Source organism: Cervus canadensis, chromosome 18 (genome assembly GCF_019320065.1).
Source record: "Cervus canadensis isolate Bull #8, Minnesota chromosome 18, ASM1932006v1, whole genome shotgun sequence".
Taxonomy (NCBI): Eukaryota; Metazoa; Chordata; class Mammalia; order Artiodactyla; family Cervidae; genus Cervus; species Cervus canadensis.
In genome coordinates, this window is record NC_057403.1 from 7,144,208 (window position 1) to 7,164,624 (window position 20,417).

The 20,417-nt window shown below is 41.9% G+C and overlaps 2 protein-coding genes and 1 pseudogene across 3 annotated transcripts in view; 1 reads left to right on the forward strand and 2 right to left on the reverse strand.

The window, feature by feature from the left end:
- Positions 1-23: 23 nt before the first annotated feature.
- Positions 24-20,417, forward strand: part of LOC122420606 (zinc finger protein 432-like) — a 56,026-nt gene continuing 35,632 nt past the window's right edge. The window contains exons 1-3 of one of the 2 annotated variants that reach the window (XM_043435914.1): positions 24-130; positions 540-669; positions 2,260-2,322. The gene's annotated coding sequence lies outside the window, so the exon portion shown is untranslated. The remainder of the gene's footprint in view (positions 131-539; positions 670-2,259; positions 2,323-20,417) is intronic. The other variant, XM_043435913.1, reaches the window with a different exon arrangement.
- Positions 417-9,701, reverse strand: LOC122420444 (annotated as a pseudogene).
- On the reverse strand, positions 15,282-16,849 carry LOC122420640 (zinc finger protein 84-like). Its single transcript, XM_043436008.1, has one exon. The coding sequence runs from the start codon at positions 16,621-16,623 to the stop codon at positions 15,298-15,300; it is 1,326 nt and encodes a 441-aa protein (XP_043291943.1). The 5' UTR covers positions 16,624-16,849; the 3' UTR covers positions 15,282-15,297.

A 20,417-nucleotide genomic window follows, 5' to 3' on the forward strand; every position in this document is an offset into this window, starting at 1 on the left:
GAGCCTTCGATGACGCACTATTTCCGCGCCGGGTTCGCGGCTCTTTACCTGTAGTAGCCGTTTTTCCACCTAGTTCCGTTTGACAGATGAGGGCTTCGTTTTTCTTCCTTTCGCGGGAAGGTGTAAAATGGTGAGAAGCTATCGAAAAGGACTTACTTCACCCTATTTTCATCCCACCTGACCCATTGGGCCATGACTTTGCAACATTCGCCAGGGGCGCTGCCCAAACGCTTAGCTTCTCAGAAACTCAAGGGTACCTGGATCTCTGCAGGCTGGACAGGGATGTTCGCGGACTTGAAGGCCATTTGATTTAAAAGATAAGGAGAAGCTAAGAAGCGCGGCCGTCTCAAAGAAATCCAACAGGGAGGGATCCCAAACCAAACCTAGCAACAATTGAAGGAGAACCGAGTAGTGTTCTAGGAATGCGGACTGGAGAGGGTGTTGTAGGGTTTAGAGAACCGTTCAGGAGGGCACAGATCTGAGAGTGGGTAAAACGGCGGGATTATACAGCTCTTCTTCTTCTTTTTTTTTAAATACAGCTCTTCTAATGAGTGGTGTGGAGGGAAATGGGGAACACTTTTGATCAGGGGCAAAGCCAGCGGAGAAGCGTGGTTCCCCTTTCCACAGTGGGACTAGCCAAAGATGGGGTAAGATTTTACTTGCACAAAGGTGAGAAATACTTGAATCAAAAGCTCTGAGGGAAGTTATTCTGTTGAGTATTGTGACGCAACTGATGAAGCACCGCTCCCTAAGTCAGGAAGGTCAGAAAAGGAAATGGCAACCCCCTCCAGGATTCTTGCCTGTGAAATCCCATGGACAGAGGCACCTGGAGGGCTACAGTCCATGGGGTCGCGAAAGTCGGACACGACGTAGGGACTAAACAACAACCCTGTAATCATACAACTTGGTTCAGAGAACGTTCGAGCTAAAGGGGTTACTCATTTATTTATTGACCCAGCAGATGTTTATAAAATGCATACTCTATGGCAAACAGGGATCTGGGGTGCTGGAAATATAAAAGGTATAAATGCAGGAAAAATAGCATGGTTCTTTTGAGCTGTACATTCTGTTACTGACCAGGATCCTTGGATTCTAACCAATAGAAATTGGTAAGAGGCCAGATAAATTCAAGCAAGGCTAAAAAAAAAAAAAGAAAAATTCAGGCAAGGCTTTATTGGGCCTGGTGCTGTAGCAGGAGGACGTGAAAACAAGTAACAGGTACACTTTCTTGCTAGGGGACAGGTGGTGAGCTGGTGCATTAAATGGTGTGAGGGTAGGGCAGGTCCAGGGGAGGGGTGGCTTGGGTGATCTGCCCATTCCTTTTAGGGCTGTTTGCAGGGAGCACACATAGGATCCTGCTTTTGCTTGCAGTACCTCAGAAGTAGCGGTTGGGTTTGGGTCTTTGTGTATCTTGTTCATAACTTGCCCCTGTTGCCTATGCCAGGCAGTTATATTTAGTCCCTTATAGTTCCTCTGTATTCTGGATGGGCCCTTTGTCCAGGTGCAGGCGCTGCAGCAAAGTGTCCTGGGTCCCAGCCTGTCTCAGTACTGGTGTGCAGAATGTAAAAGGAAAGTTGTTGGTTTGTCTTCCTCATTAAAGTGAGTTTTGATTCCCACCTACAACATGATCTACAGTTCCTGGAGGGCAGAGCAGTGAACCAAAGACATTAGCCTTAAGATTTAATGGAAATTGTTTCTCTAGCTTTTGGACTTGCTTGGGACCAGTCACTCGTTTTTCCTTATGATTTATCTGTCTTATGATGGAAATATGTTTTGTACCTCTGTCCCACCATTGTATTTTTGAAGAACATAACTTACCTGGTTTCACGGGTCCAAAGATGGAGAGGAATTTTTCCTCAGGGTGAATAGTACATCATGTCTCACCTATATTTGGCTGAGATGAGACTTTGGATATAGACTTTTTTTAAGGTATTTGTTTTTGGCTGTGTTGGGTCTTCCTGGCTGGGCAGGGGCTTTATCTAGTTGCGGTATGTGGGCTCAGTAGTTGTGGCACACAGGCTTAGTTGCCATAGGCATGTGGAATCTTCCTGGACCAAGGGTCAAACCCATTTCCCTTGCATTGTCAGGTGGATTCTTAACCACTGAACCACAAGGGAAGTCCTGGATTAGAGTTAATCCAGGGGGCTGTTGGGATGCTATTGGGATGAAATGTATGTATTTTGCATGCAAGAGGGGCGTGAATGGAGGGGACAGGGCCAATGGTGGAATTTTAAGGACTAAATGTTTGTGTCCCCTCAGATTCACATGCTGAAGCCCTGAAACCCACTGTGGCTCTATTTGGAGATGGGACACCTAAGGTAAGTAATTCAGGTTAAATGAAGTTGTAAGGGTAGGGCTATGCTCTAGTTGTATCTGCTGGAACCTTGACCTTGGACTTTTAGTCTCTGGAACTATGAGAAAATTAACTTCTGTTTAAGCCACCTACGCTGGTATTTCAGTATGGCAGCCAGAGCAGTGTAATACAGGAATGTTTATGTATGACCTAAGATCTTCATATATTCCACATTAAAACCCTTAAGAAAACAATTGAGATGTTCACTCCAAGTGAGTCTTAATTTTTCACATCATGTGTTAGTTTTCAAGAAACATTTACAGTGCCATTAAGATATCTCATCTACTTACATGCCTCTACCGCTAGCTTCTCCCTAAGGGACCTGACGTAATGCCCTTCCTCAAACCCAGTTTTCCAGCAGTAGACTTGGCCTGAGCCTTACGCCAGTCACTACTAACATTACTTCTGGCTACAGCTCAATGATTATAGAGATTCGGAAAACATTTGCCAGATTGGTTAAAGGCCTGTAGTATTCTAGTCTAGAACCAGATTCAGCCCACTCTTGCAGGGCTCCTCAACTCATTCCCAATCTGATTCAGTCTCTCCAGCTCTGTGGAGAATGAGGTAACAGGCCAAAGTTGATTCTATGAAATCTACTTCTTTCTTCCTCGTGTGACTCCCAAACATGTTAGACTCAAGAGTGCCTGAGTTAGGAGGAAATGGAACCATCTACCTTTTTTCCTGACATCTGTTTCCATCCCATCAGTGAGGCAAAAGATAGGGTTAGGAAACTATGTCCAGAAGGAAGAATGCAGCTGAGTTAACCAGTGTAGACTTTCATATTCCCAGGATTCTGAGAATAATCTGGATAATCAGAGAAGGGGAGAGCTAGGAGAAAAGCAATCTTAATTTGTGTTCAGATTGCCCATCTTTTCATGTTTTAAGGAAAAAAAAAAAAAAACAAACCAAGGTCTGTGTTGCAGTGTATTTTATTATCTAATTTATAGGTTTAAATTACTAATTGTCTTTGGGCTTTCAGTACTCCTTGCAAACCTTCATTTCACTACCTTTTCAAGTCTAGAAAATCTTAAAAATCACATTTAAGGTGACCTTTGTTGTATAATGCTTGGTCTTATTTATCAGTTGAAGTTAAGCTCATCCAAGGACATTAAATTGCATTTATGACCTTAATATTCATTTTTCTTATTAGAGAATTCAATTGTCTGAAATAATATTTAAATAAATTTAGAGTCAAAGAAATGTAGCAGCTAATTATCATATACTGGGTGGGTGTTGAAGATAATTTTTTTTTCAGTTGGGAGAAATGAATGAATATAAGAAATGAATATAACCTGTGATGTGAGGTAGATTATCTCCTTAAAATTTTGGAAACATAAGCATAGTAACCAGGCTCCCTGGTTGCTCAGACAGGAAAGAATCTGCCAGCAATACAGGAGACCCTAATTCGATCCCTGGGTCAAACCCGTGGCAAATGGAATGGCAACCTACTCCAGTATTCTTGCCTGGAGAATTCCATGGGCAGAGGAGCCTGACAGGTACAGTCCATGGGGTCACAAAAAGTCAGACATGACTGAGTGTCTAACATTTTCACTTTTAAGCATAGTAACTAAGAATATGGTTCCAGGTTTCCTGTTCAGGTATATTATGTAATGCATTAAAGTGGGAAATGGTACATAAAGCTCTCAAATACCCCTCATTTTCACAGGCTTTGCCTCACAAGAACTAATTAAGATATTCGTCAAGTAGTATGCTCACAGTGTTTTGTGTATGATTTCACCAGCTGCTGGATGAGGCAGAATGTACCACTGAAAACCTTGCCACATTCACTGCCTTCCAACAGTTTCTCTCTAGTATGTAATGATACCTATTGAGGGCAAGGGTTTTACCACTCTCATATTTTTTACCCACTATAAGCTCACCTATAACCAATGGTAATCACTGATGATAGGGTCTTCCTTCCAAAACACAATTTTTCTAACTTCTGCATTCACAGGCTTCCTGTTTACATATAACCATGCAATCAGCTATACATTATGGCCCAAGGCTTTTCCAAATAGAATGTACCACTTTTTTCCTATGTATTTTTCATGACATAAAATAAGATGTAATTGACCACTCAAGGCATAACCACATTCACGGCATCCATAAAACTTTCTCTCCTGCACAAGCTCTCTGTTATGTCCTGAGGGTGCACATCTGGCAGCTGGCTGTTCCATCAGGACTACATTCCTACCTGCTGGGAGTCCACTGATGTGTAATGATGTCTGAAGGGTCACAGAAGGCATCTGCACAGTCACTATATTAACAGGGTTTTTCCCCTGCAAGAGTTCTCTAGTATCTAAGAAGCTGTGACCCTTTGTGAAAGGGTATTCCACCTTCACGGAATCTACTTGTTTCTCTCTTGTGTATGTCCTCTTGTGTTTAACCAGACATGACATGTGGGAGAAAGCTCTCCCACACTCGTTGCATCCATAGGGCCTCTCTCCCATGTGAGTTCTCGGATGGACAATGAGCATTGTCTTTGTGGTGAAGGCTTTCCTACAGTCACTGCACACATAAGGTTTCTCTCTTGTGTGAATTCTGTGAGGTTTAATGAGTCCTGATTTCTGCGAACAAGATTTTCCACGGTCAGTACATACAAAGGAAGTCTTTCCTGTATGGAATCGCTGATGTGCTATGAGGTATGTCTTCTGGCTGAAGGGCTTACCACATTCAGTGCATCCATAGGGTTTCTCCCCAGTGTGAGTTAGTTGATGTATGAGGAGATTGCCCTTCTGTATGAAACCTTCCCCATACTCACTGCATATATAAGATTTTGCTCCTGTATGGATTTTCTGATGTAGAATGAGCTGTGATTTTCTGGAGGAAGCTTTCCCACACTCACTGCATATATGGGGTTTTTCTCCTCTTTTGTGTTGTTGGTATATAGTGAGCTCTGCCCTCCCAAAGACAGCTTTGCCACATTCAGTACATTGGTAGGCCTTCTCTCCTGTATGAGTTCTCTGGTGCTCAGTTAGCTTGAACTTTCAGTAGAATGCTTTCCCACATATACTGCATATATGGGGTTTATTTCCTGTATGTGTCTTCTGATGTTCAGTAAGCTGAAATTTACTGAGGAAGGCTCTTCCACACTCACAACACTCATGGGGTTTCTTTCCTTTGTAAGTTCGTGGATGTTCAGTGAACTTGAACTTCTTAAAGAATGTTTTCCCACAGAGACTACATCCATGGGGTTTCTTTCCTGTGTGAATTCTTTTATGTTCATTGAGCTGAGACTTCTTGAGGAAGACTTTCCCATGTTCGGTACATTCATGGGCATTCTCTGTTTTGTGTATTTCCTATTGTTCAGTTTCAGTATGAGTTTGTTCATGATGAGCATGGAGCAAGGATCTCCCATCCCCATTAAATTCAGCAGGTTCCTTTTTGTTTCAGCTTCTATTCTGGTTAGTTACGTCTAAATATGATTTCAGAGTTTTCCTGTGTAAATCAAATACATCATGATTTGGCCTTAAAGGAAAACAACTTCTGCTCTGATGAATAATATTCCCAAATACATTCTCTTCATAACACTTCAGCATATTTTGGTTTTGCCATTGCAACTGCACATGATCATCCACTTCCTTAATGTCTAGGAAAGAGAATGATGAACACTTTATGAGCATCAGATGGAATAAAACTATTTCAAAAATATCTTGGGGTGAGCTGGCTCTTTAATGAAAAACCCAAGATATGAAATATAAAAGAAATTCCAAGTATAAAAGTACCTTATCTTTAAAAAACTTTTCAAAATTATAGTTAAATATATTTAAGATAAATTTTAATGTTTTAATGGTTTTGGGGGGGCTGGGCCATGCAGGATCTTAGTTCCCTGACCAGGGATTGAACCCATGCTCCCTGCAGTGGGAGCAGAGTCCTACCACTGGACCACTAGGGAAGTCCCTTAACCATTTTTAAGTGTACTGTTCTGTGGCATTAAGTATAATCACAATGTGGTACAACCATCAGCAATTTTCATCACTAGTTTTTTGGGTTTTTTTCCATCTTCCCCAACTGAAAAACTCTGCATCCATTAAGCACTAATTCCTATCTCTTGGAAATGGTTAAAAACACGATAATATAAAACACCAAACGACCCAAAAGATGTCAGCCATCAGTGTAAAATAGAGTAAATTCACCATGAATAAATACAGATTTGTCTGCTTTATAAATAAGGCCCTGGGGACAGTTAAATACCATCACTGTTATCATCACCTCACAGAGGCTGGTGGGACACCCAATTTCAAAATGGTGAAAGACATTCATTCAACACATCCTTATTAAATGGCTACTCCATAAACCAGACATGGTGCTGGTGTTGTAGAAACATAAAAAATTCTTTACTTAAACTGAAGCCATATTCTGCAGGTAGAAAGGGAAACAGAATAAACAAGATAAGGAATAAAGTAGGCAGTTCAAACGTGACAGTGGTTTGAAGAAGCAAAGGAAGTAACAAGACGTAGAAGAAGTGATTCATTTGGAAGGATAAGACTCACTAATGAGATTTAATGACTTTGTTTAGGCTCCCTAGCCTAATGAACTGAGAATGAGAAATTTTAGACAGATCTTCTCTAATGAAACAAAGAACAGGAAAAGCAAAGGTGTTAAACACAGGAGCACAGAGGGTAAAGAGGGGCTTTCCAGGTGGTGCTTGTGGTACAGAACCTGCCTGCCAATGCAGGAGATGTAGGAGATGCACGTTCGATCCCTGGGTCAGGAAGATGCCCGGAGAAGGAAATGGCACCCCACTCCAGTATTCTTGCCTGGAGAATCTCATGGACAGAAGGGGCTGGCAAGCTACAGTCCATAGGGTTGCAAAGAGCTGGAAATGACTGAAGTGACACATGCACACACACAGAAGGTAAGGAAGAGTCAAGGTAATGTCAGGATTTAAGATGTACAGAAGTACAGCAGAATCTCAACTTCAGAAAGGATGTTAGGGATTTTCTTGGAGGGAAGATGGTTCTAGTGTCTTACACAAAAAGTGTGAACTTATTGGGAGTTGCCATGTAGACAGGTAAAATATATGGTAGCAGCAGGTGTATTAGACATTGTTATGGGACATGTCAACTGGGAGCCTCCACAGAGAACAAGGGCTTAACACATTTAAATAAAGTAAGGTTTTATAGTCTATGAGAGCAGAGGATGACAACAGAACCTTTGAAGCAGCTCAGAGTGGGAAAAAAGAAAAACAAACATAAATACATGTTAAGAGACCATGTCACCATGAGAAGAAAGGCTTCTGAGGTGTGGCTGGATGTCATAAGGGGAAATATTTTCCAGTGGGGCAGGAACATGTATGAGTCAGAAGATAATGATGAATTCAAAGTTTCCTCTTAGAAGCAAGACGCAGAAGAAGGAGTTTCATAGCAAGAGACATGAAAGGAACATAAACTCACACTCTGACAAATGATCAAGTATGGGAAGATTTGAAAATCCAAGCAAGACTGTGGGGGGTGACAGGGGGGAATGTTGACATCTAAGGAGAAATAAACAGGGATTCTTTCCAAGAAGAGATAAAGGGGTATATTTTCCTTTAAATTCCCACACAGAAAAAGAGCTCTCATATGGAGAGAGGGATAAATGGAGGCTGTTTCTGTGTCCTCCCCACTGGGATGCCTTCTCTAAAGAACTGGAAGGTGATTTCCACAGCCTTGCCTGTGTTGCTGCTTCTCTCTCACCTACCTTGATGGGGGTGACTGGGAACTTCATTGTCTAAGGTCCATGGTGGTTCTTCTCATTCCAACTTGGAGAGTACATCAGGTTTGCTAACTTGATAGCCTGTTCATGGGAAATGGCAGAAGACTCAGGCTCATCAGATGTCACCATGGATCTGTGATGCTGAGAACAGTACACTTTTTAGGGACTACACAATTTGTATGTTTGTAAATTAAAGGCTTTTCTCTAAAATGAGAAGAGAGTATACCTTCTCATCTGGGACAAGAGAAGAGACCAAAAATCTACCACTTCAGAGCACGACAGACACAACAAAGCTTTCAGAAGCCAAAGAAAGAAAAGGCACTGTCCAAGGGACCCAGGGCAGCCGTCCTCACCCATGGACACCAGGTTGCTGTGGTTCTCCAGCGTCACGTCCCGGTACAGGGCCTTCTGAGCAGGGGCCAGGAGCTGCCACTCTTCCCACGTGAAGGCCACGGCCACATCCTCCAGCGTCAGTGATCTCTGTAACAACACAGTTCTCTGTAATATGAGTGTTTGTCTTACTACTAAAAGGGAGGGTGTGAAATAATAGAGGTCTCTGTCCTTGGTTGTTGGCTCAGAGATCCTAAAACCCTTGTAGTCTCCTAAGTGGTAAAAGCACTAGGAAAATCTTTTGTTCTAATGTTTGTTCTTCAACTTCAGCCCTAATCTGACACTGACAACTCAGTTAGCATCAGGCTCCACAGACTAAAGGGCTCAGTCTCACAAGACTGCCTTCAGTTCAGACACCAGTCCAAAGTCCCAGGTTCCCTGCATCTGTGTCCAGCTTGGATACAATTCAGGGGTTCCCATAATTTCCCTGCTAAGGTTGGATAAATTGCTAGAACAACCAACAGAACTGAGGACAATGTTATGCTTACCTTTATAGTTTATTATCAAGGATATAGGGTTTCCCGTGTGTGGCTCAGCTGGTAAAGAATCCGCCTGCAATGTGGAAGACCTGGGTTTGATCCCTGGGTTGGTAAGATCCCCTGGAAAAGGGAAAGGCTACCCACTCCAGGATTCTGGCCTGGAGAATTCCATGGACTGTATAGTTCATGGGGTTGCAAAGAGTTGGACATGACTGAGCAACTTTCACTTTCACTTTCATCAAGCATATAAATGAACACCCACATGAAAAGGTACAGACAGCCAAGTGTAAAAGGGCCCTGAGTGCAAGGACCTCTTTCCCCATCGAGTTGGGATGAGTCACCCTCTCAGCACAGGGATTGGCCCACCTCCTTGGAAGCTTTCTGAACCCTGTTGGGATTTTTATGGTGGTTCCATTACACAGGAATGATTGATTAAACCCCTGCCTACTAGTGCAGAGTTCAATCTCCAGTTCCTTTCCTGTCTGCTGAGATCAGAGGGTAGAGCAGAACATTCCAGTCAAGGCTTGGTCTTTCTGGAATCAGCTCCCATCTTAAAGTTGTCTAGGGACCTGTCCTGAATCACCTCATTAGCATACACTCACAGATGGTTCAGAGGGGCTTGTTATGAATTAAAAAAAGGACACTCGTCTATTTCTCAGGAAATTCCAGATGTTTTAGAAACTCTCCCAAGAACCAGAGACAGAGACCAAGTATGTACAAAGACCAAATTTGTGACAATAAGTCCTTTTTGTAATTAAAGGCAATACAGGGGCTTCCCTCATGGCTCGACAGGTAAAGAATCCACCTGCAATGCAGGAGACACAGGTTGTTGACTGCAAGTTCATGTGCTAGATACAGAGTGAGGCCAAACCAAAATGTTGGAATTTGGAGCAGAGAGAGGTTTACTGCGGGGCCAAGGAAGGAGAATGGTGGCTTGTGCTAAAAAAAAAAAAAAAAAAAAAAAAAAAAAACCTGAACTCCCTGATGGTTTTGAGGGGAGAGTTTTTGTTTCTTTTTTTTTTTTTTAATATTTATTTAATTTGGGTGCATCAGGTCTTAGTTGAGGCACGTGGGATCTTCATTGCAGCATGGGAGCTTAGTCACCATGCTTAGTTGAAGCATGTGGCCTCTTAGTTCCCTGACCAGGGATTGAACCTGCATTCCCCACGTTGGAAGGGAGACTTTTAACCACTGGCCCACCAGTGACGTCCCTGTTTGTTTTTAATTAATTAATTAATTTTGGGCTGCACTGGGCCCTTGTTGCTATGTGCCGACTTTCTCTAGTTGCAGAGTGAGGGCAGCTCTTCACTGCAGTGCACCGGCTTCTCATTACGGTGGCTTCTCTCGCGGAGCGCCGGCTCTAGGCGCAAGGGCTTCAGTAGTTGAAGCTTGCCAGTTCAGTAGTCGCGGCACGCAGATATGTGGAGATCCTTCCAGACCAAGGATTGAACCTGTGTTCAGGCAGGAGGATTCTTATCCACTAGACCACCAGGGAACTCTGGGGAAGAGTTTTTAAAAGCAAAATTCGGGACGGGGTGGGGGGGGGGGGTTGGGGCGGGGAGCTACAGGATAAGTGACTTTCTTCTGTTTGGTTGATGGTGAGGTAATGGAGAGTGTTCCAGGAATGTTGTGCTCAGTCAAAAGCTGAAAGGTATATTGTTATGTACATCCTTGGAGGAAGAACCAGGACCCCGCTTTATTGCTGCAATATTATTTCTTGACTGCTTTTCTGTTGTTACTGAGTTCCCTTACTTCCTTAATTAGAAAAACTATTTGAATCTGCCCTTTTGAACTCATGGAAAGTCAAGGAGCCCGAAGCATTTTTCCTATGAACAGGAGGCCCCACAGGGTTCTGGTAGGTCTCAAAATACACACAACCGTTCTTTCTGGGACAACATCATTAAGGCCTTAGCACTTCTGCTTTCATCTAAGATTACTGGGGGACAATTCTGGGGCATCTTCATGCTGTTTTGTCATTTTTTATGTTCAGCCCCTTCTCTCTGTTCACCCCTCACCCTATCTCTGCATCTTAGTCTAAGCTTCTTCCAGCTGTAGCAGCAGTGGGCTGTGGTTGCAGGAGAAGGGGGGAGCAGCAGATTGGTCACATCCCGGGTCCTGGGAGCGAGTGAGCCATAGTAAAGTGAAAGTGAGTTTATTCAGAGAAATACACATGCCCTAGGCAAGTGAGAGCAGCCTGGGGGTAGAGGGTTGTCAGTTTTTATGGGCTGAATAATTTCATAAGCTAACAAGTGGGAGGATTATTTAAACTATTTTTGGAGAAAAGCAGTTTTCAGGAATTGGGCCACCGCCCACTTTTTGGTCTTTTATGGTCAACCTTGAAACTGTCCTGGCACTGGTGGGTGTGTTATTTAGCATAATGTACTACAATGAGTGTATAATGAGGCTCAAGGTCTATGGGAAGTCGCATAGGCTAGTTGAAGCCTTGTAGGTTCTAACCTGTTTATGTCATATCTTCAATGGCTGTGTCATTCTTGTAATGGCTGTGTTGCAGGAAGGGGGACCCCTTCCAGGGCCTGAAACTGGGCTCTTGTCTAGCCCAGTTTCGGAAATGAATTGTCCGAGGAGACACATGTGCTGACAAAGCAAGAGATTTTATTGTAAAGGGCACCCGGGTGGAGAGCAGTAGGTAAGGGAACCCAGGAGAACTGCTCTGCTGCATGGGTCGCAGTCTTGGGTTTTATGGTGATGGAATTAGTTTCCAGGTGGTCTTTGGCCAATCATTCTAATTCAGAGTCTTTCCTGGTGGCGCACGAATCGCTCAGGCAAGATGGATGCTAGGGAGAGGGATTCTGGGAAGTGGATGGACACACAGTGTCGTCTTTCGACCTTTCCCGAACTCTTCTGGTTAGTGGTGGCTAATTAGTTCTGTATTCCTTATCAGGATCTCCTGTCATAAAACAACTCATGCAAATTGTTACTATGGTGCCTGGTCAGGGTGGGTGGTTTCAATCAGCATGCTTCCCCTAACAACTGTGCCTTGCCCCCTTCCATCCTGTCACACTTTGGCAGAGACAAATCAAGTGTTGCTTACAAATTTTTAGGACACTGTAAGTCAGTCAGCTGTCACTTTACAGATATGTCCCCCAAAGCTATTAAAACTATCCTATCCAGCAGGAATTGCTATAATTTTTAAGATTAAGAAGTAAAATCTGAGAATTGGCTGTGCAAAAATGGGCCTGCTTTCAGTTAAAAATGCAGTTTAGTGTCTTTTCATGTTAATTGGCTATTCAGAATCATGTCTTCTGTGGATATTTACCTATTGATTTTTACTCTGTTGTCATTTTCCTACTGATCTGTTGACTGAAAGGCACGCAAAATAACAGTTGTGAGCTTAAAATTTTATTCAGGTTCTTGCTAAGGACCACAGCCACCCAGTTAGTGTAAGCATATGGGTTAAGGAGATTCCTCAAAGAAAGAGAACCAGGTGTGGCTTTCTTGACATGAGAGAACCCATTTTAGCCTAAGCTGTTTTGTCATCACACCTGGCCATAATTCTTGCCCTTAAACAGTCTCCGTAATCAATGATCTTAAGGGAACAAAGGGGCTTCCCAGGTAACTCAGTGGTAAAGAATCCACCTGCCAATGCAGGAGCCACAGAAGATGTGGGTTCGATCCCTGAGCCAGGAAGATCACTTGGAGAAGGGAATGGCAGCCCACTCCACTGTTCTTGCCTGGAGAATTCGATGTAGCCTGGTGGGCTACAGCCCTTGGAGTCGCAGAGAACTGGATGCCACTAAGCAGCTAAACTTTCACTTTCACCAGGTGAAGGACCAAATTGATGATCTTGACCCTCTGACTTCAATCTACTAAAGCTGGACACTCAACTTTTGCCCAGTTTTATATTGAATTCTCTGTTCAAGCCCCTTCATGAACGTGCACGTGCCCTTAGCTTAAAACTTCTTCACTTTTGCGGTTCCGAGGAGCCACTGCTTTGGGAAAGATCCCTGGTGTTCTTACTTGCTGCAAGTAATAAACCCTTCCTTCTTCCATTCTTTGGCTTGGTTGTGCCTATTGGCTTGACACCCACCAAGAGGTGAACCCAGTTTTGGGATGACATTAGCTCTGAGGAAATTGCTCTGAAAAGGTAAGGGGGAAGCCCATTTATATATGCTTTCTGGATAGGAAATACCTGCAGTTAGGCATACATCTTGGTAAAAGATTTACTGCTAATCATAAAGGAAAAAAAAAAGTCTCAAGTTAATCTTTTTAAGGCTTATCTCTGTATGCGACGATGCTAGAATCCAGTGTCACTAAAAAATTCTTCCTGAGATATACATCTAATGATCTGTGAGGCTGTCTAGTCACTTGCATTCTAAGCACAGAATGCCTGTTGTTTTCTATTTAAATTCCTCTCAGTGCAGTCAGTAAGTGCAGTGGGTTACAACTTAAGTGTAAGTGTTAGTTGCTCAGTCGTGCCTGACTCTTTGCGACCCCATGGACTGCAGCCCACCAGGCTCCTCTGTCCATGAGATTTTCCAGGCAAGGATACTGGAGTGGGTTGCCATTTTCTTCTCCAGGGGATCTTCCCAACCAGGGATCGAACCTGGGTCTCCTGCACTGCAGGCAGATTCTTTACCAACTGAGCTACAAGGGAAAAGAAAAGAAAAGTGAAGTCGCTCAGTCTTGTCCAACTCTTTGCGACCCTGTGGACTGTAGCCTACAAGGTTCCTCCGTCCATGGGATTCTCCAGGCAAGAATACTGGAGTGGGTTGCCATTTCCTTTCTCCAGGGGATCTTCCCAACCCAGGGATCGAACTGGAGTCTCCTGCATTGCAGGCAGATGCTTTACCCTCTGAGCCACCAGGGAAGCCCCCTGTTAAAACTGGACAGTGAGCAACCCTCTTTGTCTTAATGATCCTAATTTTTCTGTACCCACAGATTCATAAGAGTTTTTTTATATACTCTAAGTTTTCATCTTTTTCAGTTAAGTACTGAGACATAGTTTCCCAGTCTGTGTATTGTTCTTTAAGGTTTGTGTTTTTTTTTTTTTTTTTGTGTGTGTGTGTGTGTGTGTGTTTGTGTGTGTCTGTTTTATTTTAATGTAAAATGTGCTTGAAAAGGAAACCAGAGTCAAGCTCCTTGTAACTTAAGAGTTTAATTCCCATTTAAGAAAAAAATTGAGATTTTGCATTACATTCTAGAAGGGAATTAATAAAAACATCTCTAAAGTTTGGTTTATGCTCTTTCAAAAGGAAGTGCATCTTGTGCTGTATGGGGGAAATAGGAAATATTTTATTTGTCCTTAGGAACAAACCACACATCCAATTAGGCAATACCGGGACTCAAGCTAATATTTAATTTTATCTTCTGACACCAGGGACTTTATCTCAAACTGTTCAGAATTCAAAGAGGGTATATAAAACCTATGAATAGTCATCATCTTCAAACCCTAAATATCTGGCTGGTTTAGAAGAATATTATAAAGATGATGATTTCTACTGTATTTCACCCAATTTAAGATACCTTTGGTTGTATGATACACTAATATTTTATGTACCCAGTTCTCCATTTAAATATGTCAAGCAATCAACTGTGTGCTCCATTTTAACTTCAGTGTTATTAATACACAGGACAATTTTTCCATCTTCGGATCAATGCAAACAAAAGTTTTACTCAAGAAAGACTCAGAAATTTCCAGGCCCACTTACTAATAAAGCATACAGTGGGGCATGGTAGAGGTGGCAAGATAATGAGTCATAAGATTTTTTTTACTAAAAGAATGAACCATGTAGTTCAGTTATAATTCATGTAGCATTATGATGATACAAAGACTCAGTGCAGATATTCTGTGGTAAAATTTTGTGACATTTAAGCACATGAACTAGGGAGTCACAATCGTTAATGCTCACACACACAATTCCCAAATACAAAAATCATGTTATTATTAAAATAGGTACACAACACTTACATATTTTCACATGGTTCTGATATAATTTTTGCTTTGTTTTCTAACTACTGTATTTATTTACATATTTAATAATTTCTATAATGCTGTGTATTATGTCAAAATTACAGGAAATTAATTCCCTCATAAATGATACCATGAAAGCATGACTAAATGTCAATTCTCTGTAGCTGAATTTCATACTGACAACATCCCCACCATTAATACATACACAGAAGTTCCTATTTGTTCCCTCTAGCCTACATTCAATTGACATTTATCGGGAAAGGTATTTCCTCCTGTCTAGCGTTCTAGGCAATACCATTGTCTGATAAAAGTAACATAGTATGAATCTGAAAAGCACCCAAATCTGCTTCAGTTTTAAGGTTTCACTCCTACACATAGGAGTGAAATTACTCTGGAGTATAATGAGCTATTTCCTTTTAATGACAACTTTTGGATATTGACTTTCTTCATGACTTCTCTCGATGAGTTTTCTGATGTAAAATGAGGCTAAATTTGTGGGAGAAAGTTTTCCAGCACTCACTGCATCTGTAAGGTTTCTCACCTGTGTGAGTTCTTTGATGTATAATAAGATGTGACTTCTGGGCAAAAGATTTCTGACACTCATGGCATTTGTGGGGTTTTTCTCCCATATGTGTTTTCTGATGTAAAACAAGGTTAAACTTCATAGGGAAAGTTTTCCCACATTCACTGCATCCATAGAGTTTCTCTCTTGTATGGATTCTCTGATGAATGATGAGGCTAAACTTGTGAGAGAAAGTTTTCCCACATTCATGGCATTGATAAGGCTTCTCTCCAGAGTGAATTCTCTGGTGAATAAGGAGATATGACTTCCGGCTGAAGGCTTTGTGGCATTCACTGCACTCGTAGGGTTTCTCTCCTGTGTGAGACCTCTGATGAATAGTGAGATGTGACTTCTGGGTGAAAGCTTTCTGACACAGATGGCATTCATAGGGTTTCTCACCTGTATGAGTTCTTTGGTGCAGGATGAGACTAAATTTGATGGAGAATGTTTTTCCACATTCTTTGCATCCATAGGGCTTCTCTCCTGTATGAGTTCTCCAGTGAGTGTTGAGGAGTGACTTTACACTAAAGCCTTTTCCACATTCACTGCAATTATAAGGTTTCTCTCCTGTGTGAGTTCTCTGATGTCTGATGAGCTCAGATCTCTGGATGAAGGCTTTCCCACATTCACTGCATCCATAAGGTTTTTCCCCTGTATGTGTTTTTTGATGTAAAATGAGGCTAAACTTAAGGGGAAATGTCTTTCCGCATTCATGGCAACCATAGGGTTTCTCTCCCGTGTGAGATCTCTGATGAATAATGATCTGTGACTTATTGATGAAGCTTTTCTGACATTCATCACATCTGTAGGACTTCTCTCCTGTATGTGTTCTTCGATGTAATGTGACTTGTGACTTATCACTGAAGCCTTTCTGACACACGCGGCACTCAAACCATTTCTCTCCTGTGTGAGTTCTCTGGTGCTTATTAAGGCATAACTTATCAGTAAAAGCTTTCCCGCATTTGTTGCACTCATAGGGCTTCTCTCTTGTGTGGGTTCTCTGGTGTAAAATGAGATGGGACTTCCGGCTGAAGGCTTTCTGACACCTACTGCACCCATAGGGTTTCTCTCCAGTGTATGTTCTCTGATGCTTAATGAGGTCTGACTTCTGGGGAAAGGCTTTCACACAGTCAATGCAGCTGTAGTGTTTCTCTGCCATTTGAGTTTTCCAGTGTTTAATAAGCTGTGACTTATGGCTGAAAGCTTTCATGTGTTCACTATATTCGTTGTATTTTTGTCTATTAAGAATTTTCTCATGCTTAGTATAAAGAAATAACTTGTCATATTGATTAAATCCAACTTCATTTCTTGCATAGCTTTTATTCTGAGTAATACACTCTAGATTGGGTTTCAAGTATTTCCCAAGTATGTCAGGTGTATGAGATACTTGTGCTAAAGAAACTTCAAGGTTTAAGCTCAGAGAAGATACTTTTCCAAATGCATTATCTCTGTGGTGACTCTCCGTAGTTTCCAGGTTGCCATGGTTTACTTCATGCCAGTCTCTGTAATTATCAACTTGCCAGGTGTCTTCTAGAAACAGACCAATGAATCCACAATAACCATGTAACAGAAGGAAGAGAATCTCAGTAAAGGCCAAAGAGAAACAAGGAAGGGAGACTGTGAGTATATACCTAAAGTCTGTGACATTTATAAGTAAAAGGAGATTTAAAGATGAAAAGAAAAAAGGAATAAACTACAAGTATCTTCCCAGGTGGTGATAGTGGTACAGAACTTGCCTGCCAATGCAGGAGATGCAGGTTCGATCCCTGGGTCCGGGAGATCCCCTGGAGAAGGGCATGGGGACCAACTTCAGTATTCTTGCCTGGAGAATCCCATGGACAGAGGGGCCTGGCGGGCTACAGTTCATAGGGTCACAAAGAGTTGGACATGACTGAAGCAACTTAGCATGCACGCACAAGAGGCATGAGAGATACACGGAATGAGAAGAATGGAGAATTTATGCATGCTTGAATATATAAGAAAAGAGAGCTATTAATATAAACATGGATTAAGGAGATGGAGACAAGGAGAAGGCAAGTACACTGAGGATAACAGAGAGAAAGATTAATTAGGAAAGCAAGTTCCAAGATGGACTAGAGAGGGATCTGATCAGAATATCTAAAATAAAGAAATATGTGTTGGTTTTTTTTTTTAAACCAGGCAAAAGACACCCAGTACAGGTTTCCCAGGTGGCTCAGTGGTGAAGAATCTGCCTGCCAATGCAGGAGACCTAATATGAGAGAGATTAAAATGTGAAATCACAGCACTTTCACTGCCAAGGGCCTGGGTTGGATCCCTGGTGGTCAGGGAACTAAGATTCTGCAAGCCATGCTGCATGGCCAAAAAAAAAAAAAGAAAAAAGGAGTCAATGTTCATGTTACATGGGAACTCAGGTCAGCTGTTCTGAGTCATACAGAGAGCTTAAAAATTTCAAGAAGATTTCTCCAGATATTTTTGAGGTGCCCTCTTTCTGGCCAACAAAGATTGATACTTCCATTTATCCCATGGGGCTGGTTTTTCACTCACCAGGATGAGTCTGACTCTGGATTTTTTCCTGTTATCCATGGTGCTTCTTGTTGCAACTGGTAGAATGCATGTGCTTTGGTAACATGATACCCTACTCAAGGGGAATTACAGAGGACCCACAGACCCAAATACAAGTCCTCTGTAGGATAGGGTTATATTTAAGGGGTTGAACAAATTCCAACTTGGCCAAGTAAAGGACTTTTGCTTTGGAAGTGGGAAAGAAAACTAAGAGGCCAGAAGGTACTAAAATCTATTATGTATGAAACTCAAGTCTAGAAAAGTAAGACAGTTGTAAGACTCCGCCCCTTTCATCCCTGAGAAAGAAAAGGCAATCCACTGCCTATAGTACCCGGAATGCTCTTCTTACCCACTGATTCTAAGTTGATATAATTTTCCAGCATCACATCTTGATACAAGTTCTTCTGAAGGGGGTCCAGTAGCTGCCACTCCTCCCAGGTGAAAACCACAGCCACATCCTTGAATGACACCGAGCCCTGTAATAGAACATTCCTATTCATTCTAAAAGAATTATCATTGGTTACTACTATGAAGATAAATAGGAATGTCTCATAAGTTTTCCTGTAAGTTTTCCCATGATGAGCTATTTGACTGCTTTCTGTGTAACAAGTTCTGCATTTTACTTTGTAGGAAAAGCCAATTTTTTTAAAATTTAAAATAGCCTATCTTTTGTGCTTCTATTCAATCATTCTGAGACTCACAGGTTCATCCATTCACAAAAGAGGAAGAGAACATCCTTAAATCTTTAATCTGGAAACCACCTACAGCCTATGTGTATGCACCTATGACAGACAATGTTTTAAGCATTCCTTTGTAAGGAAGACTCTCCTTTACTCTGAAGGAACACACTAGCTTACAGAGAGAATATAACACATTGCTCTCTTGAGTCCTGTGAGGTCTTCTAGAGAATCACTGAGTTTGAGTCATGGACCCTCAACTCAAATTCATACAAATACACATTTACATATGTGAATACTGATACAGGAAGTCAGAAGAATATACATAAAAGTTTTTGGATTATTTATCTTGCAGGTAAAGAAAAAGGACTGATGGGGAACATATGGGTTTAACTCTACAAACTTTTGGACTATATGAAACTTTGAGAATATCTTAAGCTTCACTAATATTATCAATGTGACTTATGTTAGAGGTCTTGGGCCACATTGTAGCAACTTGACTTCTGAAGCTGTCCACGGGCTGGACACCAATGTCAGCCATTGATGTAGTCAGCCTTGCCTATGTGACCCACAGCAAATAAAAAGCCTCAATACTAATTAGCAATACCAGAGATGTGTTGTTGGGCTTCCCAGGTGGCGCTAGTGGTAAAGAACCAAAGAACCCGCCTGCCAATGAAGGATATGTAAGAGGTGCGGGTTCGATCCCCAGGTCAGGAAGATCCCCTGGAGAAGGGCACAGCCCACTCCAGTATTCTTGCCTGGAGAATCCCATGGACAGAGGAGTCTGGCGGGCTATAGCCCATGGGGTTGTAAGGAGTCGGACACAACTGAAGCGACTGGGCACACACACAAGATGTGTTCTTACAGATCACCACTGGGAAAAGGAAACAAAATCCACAGGGCTTCCTTGAGACAACAGGAAGCTTCTGCCGGGTGTCTCCTAGACCTGGCCTTACGCACCTTTCTCTGTTGCTGATTTTATCTGTATCCTTTTATTGTAATAAATCATAACCATGAGAATAAACGCATTGCTGAGTACTGTTGAGCTCTTATAACAAATCACTGAACCTGAGGATGGTCTTTGAAACCCAAAAAGATACACACCATCACCATAGGGCCCATAGGGCCCATATGGCCCACTGAACTGTTCATTAGATCTAAAATTTTATATATATATATATATATATATAAAATCTTCCTGCATTTTTGAAGCATAAAGTAGTACATTGTACATATCTGTAAGCTAGTATATTTGCATCACCATTTGTAATATTTAAGAAATTCTCACTCTTTATAGAACAAATGTATTATGTATCCAAAAAGCACTCCAGGATACTTAATTTTTTTTTTCAAAATGTGTAATGTGTTGCTCCTACATAAGCTCTCTAGAAACATCCATAACTCATGGGACACATGTAAACACTCGGAGATCCATCCTAGAATTCAGTGTCCCACAAAAACAGTGTGTGGACAGAATATTTATACCCACTGAATCCATGAGGATTATAAATGTGTACCACTAGATTTTGGGGTAACAAGACAACAATAGATAATTGGAAAAACAGGGGATACCACAGACATTTGTACTTTTTTTTTTTTTTTTTGGTGCACTGTGAGGAATGGTGGGATGTTAGTTCACCAACCAGGGGTCAAACCCATGCCCCCTGCAGTGGAAGCAGTCTTAACCACTGGGCTGCCAGGACTGGAGCACAGAACTCCCATGTGCTCGATTTTACTAAACATTTAGAGCCTCACATGGAGAAGAAAATGGCAACCCACTCCA